This window comes from Carcharodon carcharias, chromosome 30, assembly GCF_017639515.1.
Source record: "Carcharodon carcharias isolate sCarCar2 chromosome 30, sCarCar2.pri, whole genome shotgun sequence".
Taxonomy (NCBI): Eukaryota; Metazoa; Chordata; class Chondrichthyes; order Lamniformes; family Lamnidae; genus Carcharodon; species Carcharodon carcharias.
The window spans coordinates 4,716,952-4,732,248 of NC_054496.1; the positions used below are offsets into that span (position 1 = coordinate 4,716,952).

The window sequence follows — 15,297 nt, forward strand, 5'->3', positions numbered from 1 at the left end:
TAACTGAACTGCCCGTCCAACCATAAGGTTGGCGGGGGGGGGGGGAGGCGAAGATCCCAGGCGGCCTTCACATTTATCATGGAACCTCATCCATGGACAGGAGGAGGTTTTAATGAAGGTTTTTCAAGTTTTATAAAAATTTATAATAAAATTCATTGCCATGTCCTGGCTCATGTGGCACAGATTGTGAGACACTGTCACATGAGGGGACGTGGATTAAAAACTTTGTTTTCCCTTCATTAAAAGTTTCAAAAATAAAACTGATTTCCCTGAGGCAGCTCTTTACTTCAGGGAGATTTCTGCGCTCTTTTGCGCGGAAGAGCTCAGCCTACTCCCCCTGCCCGCACACGCTTCCGGGTGCGCGTCACGTTGGGCGGCCCTTAAATGGCCCGCCCACATAAAATGGCGGCGTGCAGCTGATCATGGGCGGCGAACAGCTACGCCCACGCCCTGCTCCCGTCCAACACCCCCGATGTGGAGAACATTTTCCCCTGTGAGTTTGTGTCCGTGTGTGTGAGTTTGTGTCCGTGTGTGTGAGTTTGTGTCCGTGTGTGTGAGTTTGTGTCCGTGTGTGTGAGTTTGTGTCCGTGTGTGTGAGTTTGTGTCCGTGTGTGTGAGTTTGTGTCCGTGTGTGTGAGTTTGTGTCCGTGTGTGTGAGTTTGTGTCTGTGTGTTTGTGTTTGTATGTGTTTGTGTGAGTTTGTGTGTTTTTGTAGTTTGTGTTTGTGTGTTTTTGTAGTTTGTGCCTGTGTGTTTGTGTTTGTATGTGTCTGTGCGTTTGTGTGAATTCCTGCCTGTGTTTGTGAGTTTGTGTTTGTATGAGTTTGTGCCGGTGTGTTAGTCTGTGTCTGTGTGTTCGCGTAGTTTGTGTCTGTGTGTTTGAATTTGTATGTGTTTGTGAGTTTGTGCCTGTGTATTTGTGTTTGTGTCTGTATGTGTCTGTGTGTTTGTGTTTGTATGTGCCTGTGTTTGTGTGAGTTTGTGCCTTGTGTTTGTGTTTGTATGTGTCTGTGTGTTTGTGTGAATTTGTGTCTGTGTGTTTGTGTGAGTTTGTGTCTGTGTGTTTGTGTTCGTATGTGTCTGTTTGTGTGAGTTCCTGCCTGTGTGTTTGTGAGTTTGTATTTGTGTGAGTTTGTGTCTGTGTAGTTTGTGTCTGTCTGTGTTTGTGAGTTTGTGTGTTTTTGTAGTTTGTGCCTGTGTGTTTGTGTTTGTGTGAGTTCCTGCCTGTGTTTTGAGTTTGTATTTGTATGAGTTTGTGCCTGTGTGTTTGAGTTTGTATGTGTTTGTGAGTTTGTGCCTGTGTATTTGTGTTTGTATGTGTCTGTATGTGTCTGTGTGTTTGTGTTTGTATGTGCCTGTATGTTTGTGTGAGTTTGTGCCTGTATGTTTGTGTGAGTTTGTGCCTGTGTTTATGTTTGTATGTATCTGTGTGTTTGAGTCTGTGTCTTTGTATGTGTCTGTATGTTTGTGTTTGTGTGAGTTTGTGCCTGTGTGTTTGTGAGTTTGTGCCTGTGTGTGTGTGTGTTTGTGTCTGTGAATGTGTGTGAGTTTGTGTCTGTGAATGTGTGTGAGTTTGTGTCTGTGTATGTGTGTGAGTTTGTGTCTGTGTTCGTGTGAGTTTGTGTCTGTGTTTGTGTGAGTTTGTGTTTGTGTCTGTGAGTTTGTATCCTTGTGTTCGTATCTATCTGTGTGTGTGAGTTTGTGTGTGTGTGTGTTTGTATGTATCTGTGTGTTTGTGTGACTCTGTGCCTATGTGTTTGTGTTCATATGTGTCTGTGTATGTATGTGAGTTTGTGTCTGTGTGTGTGAGTTTGTGCCTGTGTATTTGCGTTTGTATGTGTCTGTGTGTTTGTGTTTGTATGTGTCTGTATGTTTGTGTGAATTTGTGTCTGTGTGTTTGTATGAGTTTGTGTCCGTGTATTTGTGTGAGTTTGTGTCTGTGTGCTTGTGTTCGTATGTGTCTGTTTGTGTGAGTTCCTAACTGTGTGTTTGTAAGTTTGTATTTGTGTGAGTTTTTGTCTGTGTAGTTTGTGTTTGTCTGTGTTTGTGTGAGTTTGTGTGTTTTTGTAGTTTGTGCCTGTGTGTTTGTGTTTGTGTGAGTTCCTGCCTGTGTTTGTGAGTTTGTGTTTGTATGAGTTTGTGCCGGTGTGTTTGTCTGTGTCTGTGTGTTCGTGTAGTTTGTGCCTGTGTGTTTGAGTTTGTATGTGTTTGTGAGTTTGTGCCTGTGTATTTGTGTCTGTGTGTTTGTGTTTGTATGTGCCTGTATGTTTGTGTGTTTGTGTGAGTTTGTGCCTGTTCATGTTTGTATGTATCTGTGTGTTTGTGTCTGTCTTTGTATGTGTCTGTATGTTTGTGTTTGTGTGAGTTTGTGTCTGTGTGTGTGTGTGTGTTTGTGTCTGTGTGTGTGTGAGTTTGTGTCTGTGTGTGTATGAGTTTGTGTCTGTGTGTGTGCGAGTTTGTGTATGTGTGTGAGTTTGTGTCTGTGAATGTGTGTGTTTGTGTCTGTGAATGTGTGAGAGTTTGTGTCTGTGTTCATGTGAGCTTGTGTTTGTGTGTGTGTTTGTGTTTGTATGTGTCTGTGAGTTTGTATCCTTGTGTTTGTATCTTTCTGTGAGTTTGTGTCTGTGTGTGTTTGTATGTATCTGTATGTTTGTGTGACTCTGTGCCTGTGTGTTTGTGTTCATATGTGTCTGTGTGTTTGTGTGAGTTTGTGTCTGTGTGTGTGTGTGAGTTTGTGTCTGTGTGTGTGTGAGTTTGTGTCTGTGTGTGTGTGATTTTGTGTCTGTGTATGTGTGAGTTTATGTCTGTGTGTGTGTGCGTGTGTGGGTTTGTGTCTGTGTATGTGTGTGAGTTTGTGTCTGTGTATGTGTGTGAGTTTGTGTGTGTGAGAGTTTGTATCTGTGTGTGTATGAGTTTGTGTCTGTGTATATGTGTGTGAGTTTGTGTCTGTGTATGTGTGTGAGAATTTGTGTCTGTGTATGTGTGTGAGTTTATGTCTGTGTATGTGTGTGTGAGTTTGTGTCTTTGTATGTGTGTGAGAGTTTGTGTCTGTATATGTGTGTGAGTTTGTGTGTGTGTGTGTGTGTTTGTGGCTATGTATGTGTTTGTGTCTATGTATGTGTTTGTGTCTGTGTGTTTGTGTGTGAGTTTGTGTCTGTGTGTGAGTTTGTGTCTGTGTATGTGTGTGAGTTTGTGTATGTATATGTGTGAGTTTGTGTGTGTGAGTTTGTGTCTGCGGTGTGTGTGTGTTTGTGTCTGCGTGTGTGTGTGTTTGTGTCTGCGTGTATGTGAGTTTGTGTCTGCATGTGTGCGTGTGTGTGTATGTTTGTGTCTGTGTGTGTGTGAGAGATTGTGTCTGTGTGTGTGAGAGAGATTGTGTCTGTGTGTGTGTGAGTTTGTGTGTGTGTGTGTGTGTATGTGAGTTTGTGTGTGTGTGAGTTTGTGTGTGTGTGTGAGTTTGTGTCTGTGTGTGTGTGTATTTGTGTCTGTGTGTGTGTGTGAGTTTGTGTCTCTGTGTGTGTGTGTGTGTGTGTGTGTGAGAGTTTGTGTCTGTGTGTGTGTGTGTTTGTGTCTGTGTGTGTGTGTGTTTGTGTCTGTGTGTGTGTGTGTGTGTGTGTGTTTGTGTCTGTGTGTGTGTGAGTTTGTGTCTGTGTGTGTATGTGTGAGTTTGTGTATGTGTGTGAGTTTGTGTCTGTGTGTGTTTGTGTCTGTGTGTGTGTGAGTTTGTGTGTGTGTGTGTGAGTCTGTGTGTGTGTGTGAGTGTCTGTGTGTGTGAGTGTTTGTGTCTGTGTGTGTGTGAGTCTGTGTCTGTGTGTGTGTGAGTTTGTGTCTGTGTGTGTGTGTGTGTGTGTGAGTTTGTGTCTGTGTGAGTTTGTGTCTGTGTGTGTTTGTGTGTGAGTTTGTGTGTGTGAGTTTGTGTGTGTGAGTTTGTGTGTGAGTTTGTGTCTGTGTGTTTGTGTCTGTGTGTGTGTGTGTGTGTTTGTGTCTGTGTGTGTGTATGTGAGTTTGTGTCTGTGTGTGTGTGTGTGTGAGTTTGTATCTGTGTGTGTGTGTGTGTGTGTGAGTTTGTATCTGTGTGTGTGTGTGAGTTTGTATCTGTGTGTGTGTGTGAGTTTGTGTCTGTGTGTGTGTGTGTATGAGTTTGTGTCTGTGTGTGTGTGTGTGTGAGTTTGTATCTGTGTGTGTGTGTGTGAGTTTGTGTCTGTGTGTGTGTGTATGAGTTTGTGTCTGTGTGTGTGTGTATGAGTTTGTGTCTGTGTTTGTGTGTGTGTTTGTGTCTGTGTGTGTATGTGTGAGTTTGTGTATGTGTGTGAGTTTGTGTCTGTGTGTGTCTGTGTGTGAGTTTGTGTCTGTGTGTGTGTGTTTGTGTGTGTGTGTATGTGTGAGTTTGTGTATGTGTGTGAGTTTGTGTCTGTGTGTGTCTGTGTGTGAGTTTGTGTTTGTGTGTGTGTGTGAGTTTGTGTCTGTGTGTGTATGTGTGAGTTTGTGTCTGTGTGTGTGTGAGTTTGTGTCTGTGTGTGTCTGTGTGAGAGTTTGTGTGTGTGTGTGTGTGTGAGTTTGTGTGTATGTGTGAGTTTGTGTGTGTGAGAGTTTGTGTCTGTGTGTGTGTGTGTGTATGTGTGAGTTTGTGTGTGTGAGAGTTTGTGTGTGTGTGTGTGTGTGTATGTGTGAGTTTGTGTGTGTGTGTGTGTGTGTGTATGTGTGAGTTTGTGTGTCTGTGTGAGTTTGTGTGTGTGAGAGTTTGTGTCTGTGTGTGTGTGTGTGTGTGTGTATATGTGTGAGTTTGTGTGTCTGTGTGTGTGTGTGTGTGTGTGTGAGAGTTTGTGTCTGTGTGTGTGTGTGTATGTGTGAGTTTGTGTCTGTGTGTGAGTTTGTGTCTGTGTGTGAGTTTGTGTCTGTGTGTGAGTTTGTGTCTGTGTGTGTGTGTGTGAGTTTGTGTGTCTGTGTGTGTGTGTGAGAGTTTGTGTCTGTGTGTGTGTATGTGTGAGTTTGTGTCTGTGTGTATGTGTGAGTTTGTGTCTGTGTGTGTGTGTGTATGTGTGAGTTTGTGTGTGTGACAGTTTGTGTCTGTGTGTGTGTGTGTGTGTGTATGTGTGAGTTTGTGTGTGTGTGAGTTTGTGTCTGTGTGTGTGTGTGTGTGTGTGTGTCTGTGTGAGTTTGTGTGTGTGAGAGTTTGTGTCTGTGTGTGTGTGTGTGTGTATGTGTGAGTTTGTGTGCGCTCATTTGTTCAGAAGTTGCAATCCTTGTAATTTAGAAGACAAGTGTGAATGTGTGACTGATAAAATTTACACTATTGGTGTAAGTCCAGGCCTGGCTGCTGCATGGCAAATGCGCCAGCATGTAAACCCATAGACTGGCTTGGCCTTTCACCTTTCAACAATGCAGCAGAATGATGAATGGTGTTTTATTTCCAGGAGCTGGGTGAAGAGCGAGGAGTTCACCGTGGTGGGTCACTGAGGTGTGAACCAGGTGGGGGCTGCTCCTATCAGAGACACATGCAGTCAGAGTGTTTACAAAATCGTCTGCCAATCACCCAGCACTTCGGTCAGGTAAGGAGTGGCCTAAGCTTTCCAAGGTTTAGGAAACTGGGCGCCCATTCAGAACAGGCACTAACCATCTGCACTGTAACGGCTCACGTTCAACACTGCTCCCTAACACATCGACTGTCCGTCTAATTCCCCCACCCCCAAAACTGTGCTGCAGACAGCAAGTGACAGCAAGCTGCTGCCTGGCAGAGAGCATTGTGACTGAGCTTCACCCTGACTCTTCACAAAGTATTGGGGGGGATGATCAAGAGGGGACAACCTTGGCTGCTTTTTCATTCATACCCCGACCTTTGCTTAAGGGAATGAGGTGCAGGTCATTGTGGCTCTTAACAAGGTTGCTGGGCAGTGGGCTTCTTACCCGAGCCTTAGAGAGAGTCCAGAACAGGAACCATGCCACCAGCCCACTGAATTCACAGGAGGTGTTGTCAGAGATTGAGACTCAAGGGAATAGAAAACACAGGAGCTGACGGCTCGGAATACTGAGGAACTGAGATCTGCACAGATTGATGTATCGATATATAAATCAAAAATACTGTCTTCACTTTTGGAAACTCAGAACCAAATACCACGTTATTTATTTAGTTGAGAGTTTGTTGGATGGGGTGGCTGGTGGGATTGATTGGGTGCAGGAGAGAGCTTCAGCCTATTCTGGTCCTGTTTTACACTGAACACGTTTACTGTTTCTCCTCCAGTCTCGTCCTCGTCGACCAGCTCGTCGATACACAAATTTTGATGCAGCACTCCCCCCTGAGACAGTCAGGTAATGCTTTCTGTTGTAGATACATACCCAAGTCTAGGTGTACACGGGTTAAAGGGGCCCAAGCAGGTGTTTCTCCAAATACACCCCCCGTCTGGATCTGTCCTTGATATGCTCCGTGTGGATGATACGCACCCCGCCCACAGCTCACACATCAAAACACCCCAGCATACAGGCACCTCCTCTCAGCATCGTATAGGGTACTAACACTACCCCCCCCACACACCATCCCAAAAGCACGTGGCTACTAACACCACCTGCACCCTGTCCCGTCACTGTGTGGGGTATTAACACCGTGCCCCCCAAACTGTCCATCACTGTGTGGGGTATTAACACCGTGCCCCCCAAACTGTCCATCACTGTGTGGGGTATTAACACCGTGCCCCCCAAACTGTCCGTCACTGTGTGGGGTATTAACACCGTGCCCCCCAAACTGTCCATCACTGTGTGGGGTATTAACACGGTGCCCCCCAAACTGTCCATCACTGTGTGGAGTATTAACACCGTGCCCCCCAAACGGTCCTTCACTGTGTGGGGTATTAACACCGTGCCCCCCAAACTGTCCATCACTGTGTGGGGTATTAACACCGTGCCCCCCAAACTGTCCATCACTGTGTGGGGTATTAACACCGTGCCCCCCAAACTGTCCATCACTGTGTGGGGTATTAACACCGTGCCCCCCAAACTGCCCATCACTGTGTGGGGTATTAACACGGTGCCCCCCAAACTGTCCATCACTGTGTGGGGTATTAACACGGTGCCCCCCAAACTGTCCAACACTGTGTGGGGTATTAACACTGCCCCCCAAACTGTCCATCACTGTGTGGGGTATTAACACGGTGCCCCCCAAACTGTCCATCACTGTGTGGGGTATTAACACCGTGCCCCCCAAACTGCCCATCACTGTGTGGGGTATTAACACTGTGCCCCCCAAACTGTCCATCACTGTGTGGGGTATTAACACGGTGCCCCCCAAACTGCCCATCACTGTGTAGGGTATTAACACTGTGCCCCCCAAACTGTCCGTCACTGTGGGGTATTAACACTGTGCCCCCAAACTGTCCATCACTGTGTGGGGTATTAACACTGCCCCCCAAACTGTCCATCACTGTGTGGGGTATTAACACCGTGCCCCCCAAACTGTCCATCACTGTGTGGGGTATTAACACTGCCCCCCAAACTGCCCATCACTGTGTGGGGTATTAACACCGTGCCCCCCAAACAGTCCATCACTGTGTGGGGTATTAACACCATGCCCCCCAAACTGCCCATCACTGTGTGGGGTATTAACACCGTGCCCCCCAAACTGTCCATCACTGTGTGGGGTATTAACACTGTGCCCCCCAAACTGTCCATCACTGTGTGGGGTATTAACACTGTGCCCCCCCAAACTGTCCATCACTGTGTGGGGTATTAACACCGTGCCCCCCAAACTGTCCCATCACTGTGTGGGGTATTAACACCGTGCCCCCCAAACTGCCCATCACTGTGTGGGGTATTAACACTGTGCCCCCCAAACTGTCCATCACTGTGTGGGGTATTAACACTGCCCCCCAAACTGTCCATCACTGTGTGGGGTATTAACACTGCCCCCCAAACTGTCCATCACTGTGTGGGGTATTAACACTGTGCCCCCCAAACTGTCCATCACTGTGTGGGGTATTAACACTGTGCCCCCCAAACTGTCCATCACTGTGTGGGGTATTAACACTGCCCCCCAAACTGGCCCTCACTGTGTGGGGTATTAACACTGTGCCCCCAAACTGTCCATCACTGTGTGGGGTATTAACACTGTGCCCCCCAAACTGTCCATCACTGTGTGGGGTATTAACACTGCCCCCCAAACTGTCCATCACTGTGTGGGGTATTAACACTGTGCCCCCCAAACTGTCCATCACTGTGTGGGGTATAACACTGTGCCCCCCAAACTGTCCATCACTGTGTGGGGTATTAACACTGTGCCCCCCAAACTGTCCATCACTGTGTGGGGTATTAACACTGTGCCCCCCAAACTGTCCCATCACTGTGTGTGGTATTAACACTGTGCCCCCCAAACTGTCCATCACTGTGTGGGGTATTAACACTGTGCCCCCCAAACTGTCCATCACTGTGTGGGGTATTAACACTGTGCCCCCCAAACTGTCCATCACTGTGTGGGGTATTAACACTGTGCCCCCCAAACTGTCCATCACTGTGTGGGGTATTAACACATGCCCCCCAAACTGTCCCATCACTGTGTGGGGTATTAACACCGTGCCCCCCAAACTGCCCATCACTGTGTGGGGTATTAACACCGTGCCCCCCAAACTGTCCATCACAGAGCGGGGTATTAACACGGTGCCCCCCAAACTGTCCATCACTGTGTGGGGTATTAACACTGTGCCCCCCAAACTGTCCATCACTGTGTGGGGTATTAACACCGTGCCCCCCAAACTGTCCATCACTGAGTGGGGTATTAACACCGTGCCCCCCAAACTGTCCATCACTGTGTGGGGTATTAACACGTGCCCCCCAAACTGTCCATCACTGTGTGGGGTATTAACACCGTGCCCCCCAAACTGTCCATCACTGTGTGGGGTATTAACACTGTGCCCCCCAAACTGTCCATCACTGTGTGGGGTATTAACACTGCCCCCCAAACTGTCCATCACAGAGCGGGGTATTAACACGGTGCCCCCCAAACTGTCCATCACTGTGTGGGGTATTAACACTGTGCCCCCCAAACTGTCCATCACTGTGTGGGGTATTAACACATGCCCCCCAAACTGTCCATCACTGTGCGGGGTATTAACATTGTACCCCCCAAACTGTCCATCACTGTGTGGGGTATTAACACGGTGCCCCCCAAACTGTCCATCACTGTGTGGGGTATTAACACCGTGCCCCCCAAACTGTCCATCACTGTGTGGGGTATTAACACTGTGCCCCCCAAACTGTCCATCACTGTGTGGGGTATTAACACGTGCCCCCCAAACTGTCCCATCACTGTGTGGGGTATTAACACCGTGCCCCCCAAACTGCCCATCACTGTGTGGGGTATTAACACCGTGCCCCCCAAACTGCCCATCACTGTGTGGGGTATTAACACGGTGCCCCCCAAACTGTCCCATCACTGTGTGGGGTATTAACACCGTGCCCTCTAAACTGCCCATCACTGTTTGGGGTATTAACACTGTGCCCCCCACACTGCCCATCACTGTGTGGGGTATTAACACCGTGCCCCTCAAACTGTCCATCACTGTGTGGGGTATTAACACCGTGCCCCCCAAACTGTCCATCACTGTGTGGGATATTAACACCGTGCCCCCCAAACTGTCCGTCACTGTGTGGGGTATTAACACCGTGCCCCCCAAACTGTCCATCACTGTGTGGGGTATTAACACCGTGTCCCCCAAACTATCCATCACAGAGTGGGGTATTAACACTGTGCCCCCCAAACTGTCCATCACTGTGTGGGGTATTAACGCTGCCCCCCAAACTGTCCATCACAGAGCGGGGTATTAACACGGTGCCCCCCAAACTGTCCATCACTGTGTGGGGTATTAACACTGTGCCCCCCAAACTGTCCATCACTGTGTGGGTTATTAACACCGTGCCCCCCAAACTGTCCATCACTGAGTGGGGTATTAACACCGTGCCCCCCAAACTGTCCATCACTGTGTGGGGTATTAACACGTGCCCCCCAAACTGTCCATCACTGTGCGGGGTATTAACATTGTACCCCCCAAACTGTCCATCACTGTGTGGGGTATTAACACGTGCCCCCCAAACTGTCCATCACTGTGTGGGGTATTAACACCGTGCCCCCCAAACTGTCCATCACTGTGTGGGGTATTAACACTGCCCCCCAAACTGTCCATCACTGTGTGGGGTATTAACACTGTGCCCCCCAAACTGTCCATCACTGTGTGGGGTATTAACACTGTGCCCCCCAAACTGTCCATCACTGTGTGGGGTATTAACATTGTACCCCCCAAACTGCCCATCACTGTGTGAGGTATTAACACTGCCCCCCAAACTGTCCATCACTGTGTGGGGTATTAACACTGTGCCCCCCAAACTGTCCATCACTGTGTGGGGTATTAACACGGTGCCCCCCAAACTGTCCATCACTGTGTGGGGTATTAACACGGTGCCCCCCAAACTGTCCCATCACTGTGTGGGGTATTAACATTTCTTCTACCATTCCATCACCACATCTCCCCTGCCCGACTTCCTCCTCCCCCCCACCCCTGCCTTACAACACTGTCCCATCACCCGCCACTGCAAACCTCCTGAGCAATGAATGAAACCCACACCATACTCCAGCTTGCTTTCACATTGTCTTTGTCTAATCCCATGTTAGATTTGCAAGACCCCAGTGCAGGACCTGTTACATTTCCCTAGTCCATGATGTATGGAACCCCCTTGAGCTTTTGCTGTAAGTTATTTGCTTGTCTTGTGCAGATCCACCAGTGGAGAGCTCGTGCTGGACAGCTCACTGGACATTATTGAAGATGAGCTTCTGGACTGTAACCTGCTGCAGAATGAGGATATGGATCTGCTGGGGGAGATCTTCGACACCCTCAGCACCCAGACTGCACATGACAAGGGTCTTCTGTATGCAACTCGCAGCCTCGACTTTTACAACTTAGATTCAACGGAGGATATCCATAGGGTGAGAAATTCCCCAACATCGATCCTGCTAGCTCTGCTCGTTTTTATCCAATCATTCCCTAAACCAGGAAACCATTTTCCAAAGGCCTTGTCCACAGTTTCCTGGAGTATTTCAAATGTACCATTTGCCTCTAAGAATGTTGTGCATTCAAGCCTCCCTCCAGAAGCATGTGCGGTAAATCCAAGTTGACACTCCAGTGCAGTACTTAGGGAGTGCTGCACTGTCAGAGGGTCAGTACTGAGGGAGTGCTACACTGTCAGAGGGTCAGTACTGAGGGAGTGCTGCACTGTCAGAGGGTCAGTACTGAGGGAGCGCTGCACTGTCAGAGGGTCAGTACTGAGGGAGCGCTGCACTGTCAGAGGGTCAGTACTGAGGGAGCGCTGCACTGTCAGAGGGTCAGTACTGAGGGAGGGCTGCACTGTCAGAGGGTCAATTCTGAGGGAGCGCTGCACTGTCGGAGGGTCAGTTCTGAGGGAGCGCTGCACTGTCGGAGGGTCAGTTCTGAGGGAGCGCTGCACTGTCGGAGGGTCAGTTCTGAGGGAGGGCTGCACTGTCGGAGGGTCAGTTCTGAGGGAGGGCTGCACTGTCGGAGGGTCAGTACTGAGGGAGCACTGCGCTGTTAGAGATGCTGTCTTTTGGATGTGATATAAAATCAAGGTCTTCGCCCTACAGATAACGTCCCAGACTGCACCATCACCATCCCTGGGTATGTCCTGTCCCACCGGCAGGATAGACCCAGCAGAGGTGGTGACACATTGGGATACTGTCAGGAGAAAGTTGCCCTGGGAGTCCTCAACATCGACTCCGGACCTCATGAAGTCTCATGGCATCAGGTCGAACATGGGCAAGGAAACCCCCTGCTGATTACCACGTACCGCCCTCCCTCAGCTGATGAATCAGTGCTCCTTCATGTTGAACATCACTTGGAGGAAGCACTGAGGGTGACAAGGGCACAGAATGTACCCTGGGTGAGGGACTTCAATGTCCATCACCAGGAGTGGCTCAGTAGCACCACCACTGACCGAGCTGGCCTAGTCCTATGTGACATATCTGCTAGACTGGGTCTGCGGCTGGTGTTGAGGGAACCAACAAGAGGGAAAAACATACTTGACCTCACCCTTACCAACCTGCATGCTGCAGATGCATTTGTCCATGACAGTATCAGTAGGAGTGACCACCGCGCAGTCATTGTGGAGATGAAGTCCCTCCTTCACATTGAGGATAACCTCCATCGTGTTGTGTGGCACTACCACTGTGCTAAATGGGATAGATTTGGAACAGATCTAGCAATGCAAGACTGGGCACCATGAGGTGCTGTGGGTCATTAGCAACAGCAGAATTGTACTCCAACACAACCTGTAACCTCACTTATACTGACACAAGCTTTTTATATCTTAATTTCTTTTTAAAATGAACACAAGTTCTTGAAGTCATGGTGAGATTTTAACTTGTGTTTTCTGGATTACTAGTCCAGTAGCAATTACTGCACCAGCATCCTTGTGTATATCTCGTGTTTATTTCATTGCTGTGTACTGAAAGGCATTTCCTTATTCAACCACAGTCACTGCACATCAAGATAAAGTCAGTGTGTTAAATGCTTCATGATGAGAGAGATCTGTCTGAATGAACTTCTCGTTCTGGATTGGTTTTTCTTTGTGGTAAAATGCAGCAGGCACTGTATCTGACCAGAAAAAGCCTAATACTGAAACTTGGAGCCAAAGTATCTCAACCTACCCAAGGTTGGCATTCCCCATCTAAACATTCAGATTATCGGATTGATAAAACTGTTAATTTATCATTCTCATACTTGCAGATCAAAGACATCAACCCCAGCGAGGAGAATCTGAGCAAGATCAGGAGGGAGTCTGAACCAGTCAGACCCAGGATGTGGGGCTTTGATGGCTCTGCAGAGTGTGTGAAGTCCCTCTCGGCCTCCTTGGATGAATCTTCAGGCCTATCCTCAGTGTACAACAGCCAGCCGGACCTTGGAGACTCCGGCAGTCTCTCCAGCAGCAGTCATGAAGAAAACATAACAGCTTCCGAGGCAGAGACACTGAAACACAACACTCCAAACGACAGCAATAAAAAGGAGCTTGGATCGATGGAAGAAGCTTCAGTTATTTCCCCAACTGGCAAATCCAATGAAAAGTGTACAGGGATTCACTGGGATAAAGGATCTTTACTGGCCCAGCCCAATGGAATATTGGCTGAAAACGGAGATTCTCAACTGGAGGTGAGCAAGACAAGAGATGAAGTCCTAACCAAGACTGTGGAGATCGATGAGCTGAAAGCTTCTAAAGATGAATCCAAGCATCACAAAGGACCAGACGAAGCAGTGGATCTTGCCAGGAGTGCAGTAACATGCGCAGAGAGTAAACCTGACCAGAGCAGTAACACTGAAAAATCTCCTCCACCAACAGCTCCTAAAACATCAGCAGTAGAGCTGAGATCAAAGCTGACAGCCCAGGGTCCTGAAGGCAAAGGATTAAATAGCGGTGAAATAAAGGGGGAAAGTTCCAGTGGTCAGGAAATGGGATCTAAGGAGCATGTTTCGAGTACAGAAGACTCTTCACCTGCTCCTGCAGACACTGCCACTCATGAGGAGACAGCTCCGAGTGTGCAGTCTGCACTCTCCTATTTCAAGGCTCGATCAGAGGAACAAAAGGCTGTAAAAGGAAAAGTCTGCCAGTTATCCCCCTCAGCAGGTGGGTCCCTGGGTAGGTGTAGCAAAACCGATCAGAAAGAGGAACACAATGCAGGAAAGGCTCTCTCTGAGCCCATCATCACCCCTTCTAACAGGTCAGCCAGAGAAGCAACAACTCCGGACAGTGAGGAACAGAAACCTGAATCAGCAACACATTCTGGCAAAGACCCAGACATTACACCCCCTAGAAAGGTTTCAGAGCTGAAAAAGAGATTTGAATCCTAGCAAATGTCTGGACTTATAAATATGTTTTTCAATAGTTGGCCTTCCTAACTGAATGTTGAAAAGTCGGTATAAGATCTTTGCTTTGTGGCCATGCATATCCATAATAGAGGTTACTGAGCCTCACGGGTTTTTCCAGGCATCAGTCACCGTTAATTTTTTTTTTTAAATATACAGAGAAACTGAGCTGAAGCCTCTAAAAGATATGAGCTATAGTCTTAAAGAGGAGGCTTTTGATTTGCCCATTAACATCTCCCACTCAGTAATTTTTTAAAAATGGCTTCCTGGACCTGAATTTCAGCTGAAGCAATTAGCAGCATTTGTGGGGTGGGGGTGGGGGTGCAGGAGGGATTGATGCTTACAGATTAGGCCACTATAGTTCAGAATTTTCTAAATTTAAAGGAGTGACATGTGACAGATGGAGCCAGCATGGCTGTAGACAGGGTCCTCACACAATCAGCTTTGCCAGCGTCCAAGTAATATATTTTTACTTGTGTGAAGCAATTCATTTTGGTAGGAGGAATGAGAGAGAGGCAAATGAACTTAATGGTACATTTTTAAAGGGTGGGAGAACAGACTTATCCTATTACTTTCAAAGATTTGTGCATTTACATCCTCAAGTTGAGAAAGCTGTTTAAAAAGCAAATAGGATCTTTGGCTTTATTAATATAGGGGTATCGTACAGAAGCAAGGAAGTTATTTCCTTTCTAAACCTTTCTAAAATACTGGTTAGGCCTCAGTACAATAGAGTGTTCAACTCTGGGCACCACACTTTAGGATGTCAAGGAGGGTACAGAGCAGATTTATTGGAATGGGATCATGGAAGAGGGACGTCAGGCATCTGGAGAGACTGGGGAAGTTGGGATTGTTCTCATTTCAGCAGAGAAGGTTGAGGGAGATTTGGTAAGGATGGTCAAAATCATGAACAGGTTTGTAAGATTAAATAAGGGAAAACAATTAGCATTGATCAGTAATGAGCAGAGTGAGATTTTAGGTAATTGGCAAAAGAACGAGAGGGGAGATGAAGTTTTTTTTACACAGCAGGTTGTTGTGAACGGCTTGAAAAGGAGTGGATCAAATTCAATAGTAACTTTCCAAAAAAAAATTGCATAAATACTTGAAGGGATCAAATGGCAGGCCCGTGGACAGAGAACAGGGAAATGGGATTCATTGGATAGCTCTTTCCAAGAGGCAGCTCTTGGAATGGGCCGAATGGCCTCTCTGTGTGCTATATGATTAATCCTCAATGGGAATGTCAGATGTGTGTATGCTGCAGTACCAGCCTTTGGCCAGATGAGAGTGATGTTGTTCCAATAATGATGATGGACAATTTACAGCAATTTAACAGGAAATGTTCAGCTAAAGGGAGGAAAGATTTGCAGCACCTTTTGCAATCACATGATGTCCCAAGT

At 47.5% G+C, this 15,297-nt stretch overlaps 1 protein-coding gene across 2 annotated transcripts in view; it reads left to right on the forward strand.

Moving 5' to 3' along the window:
* The window catches only part of LOC121271430 (DENN domain-containing protein 1B-like), a 69,405-nt gene extending 55,483 nt beyond the window's left edge, over nucleotides 1–13,922 (forward strand). For both annotated transcript variants that reach the window (XM_041177436.1, XM_041177437.1), the window contains 4 exons: nucleotides 5,414–5,548; nucleotides 6,238–6,305; nucleotides 10,749–10,959; nucleotides 12,773–13,922. In XM_041177436.1, coding sequence (XP_041033370.1) covers nucleotides 5,414–5,548; nucleotides 6,238–6,305; nucleotides 10,749–10,959; nucleotides 12,773–13,888 — 1,530 coding nt within the window. In that variant the 3' untranslated portion in view covers nucleotides 13,889–13,922. The remainder of the gene's footprint in view (nucleotides 1–5,413; nucleotides 5,549–6,237; nucleotides 6,306–10,748; nucleotides 10,960–12,772) is intronic.
* The last annotated feature ends 1,375 nt before the right edge of the window (nucleotides 13,923–15,297 follow it).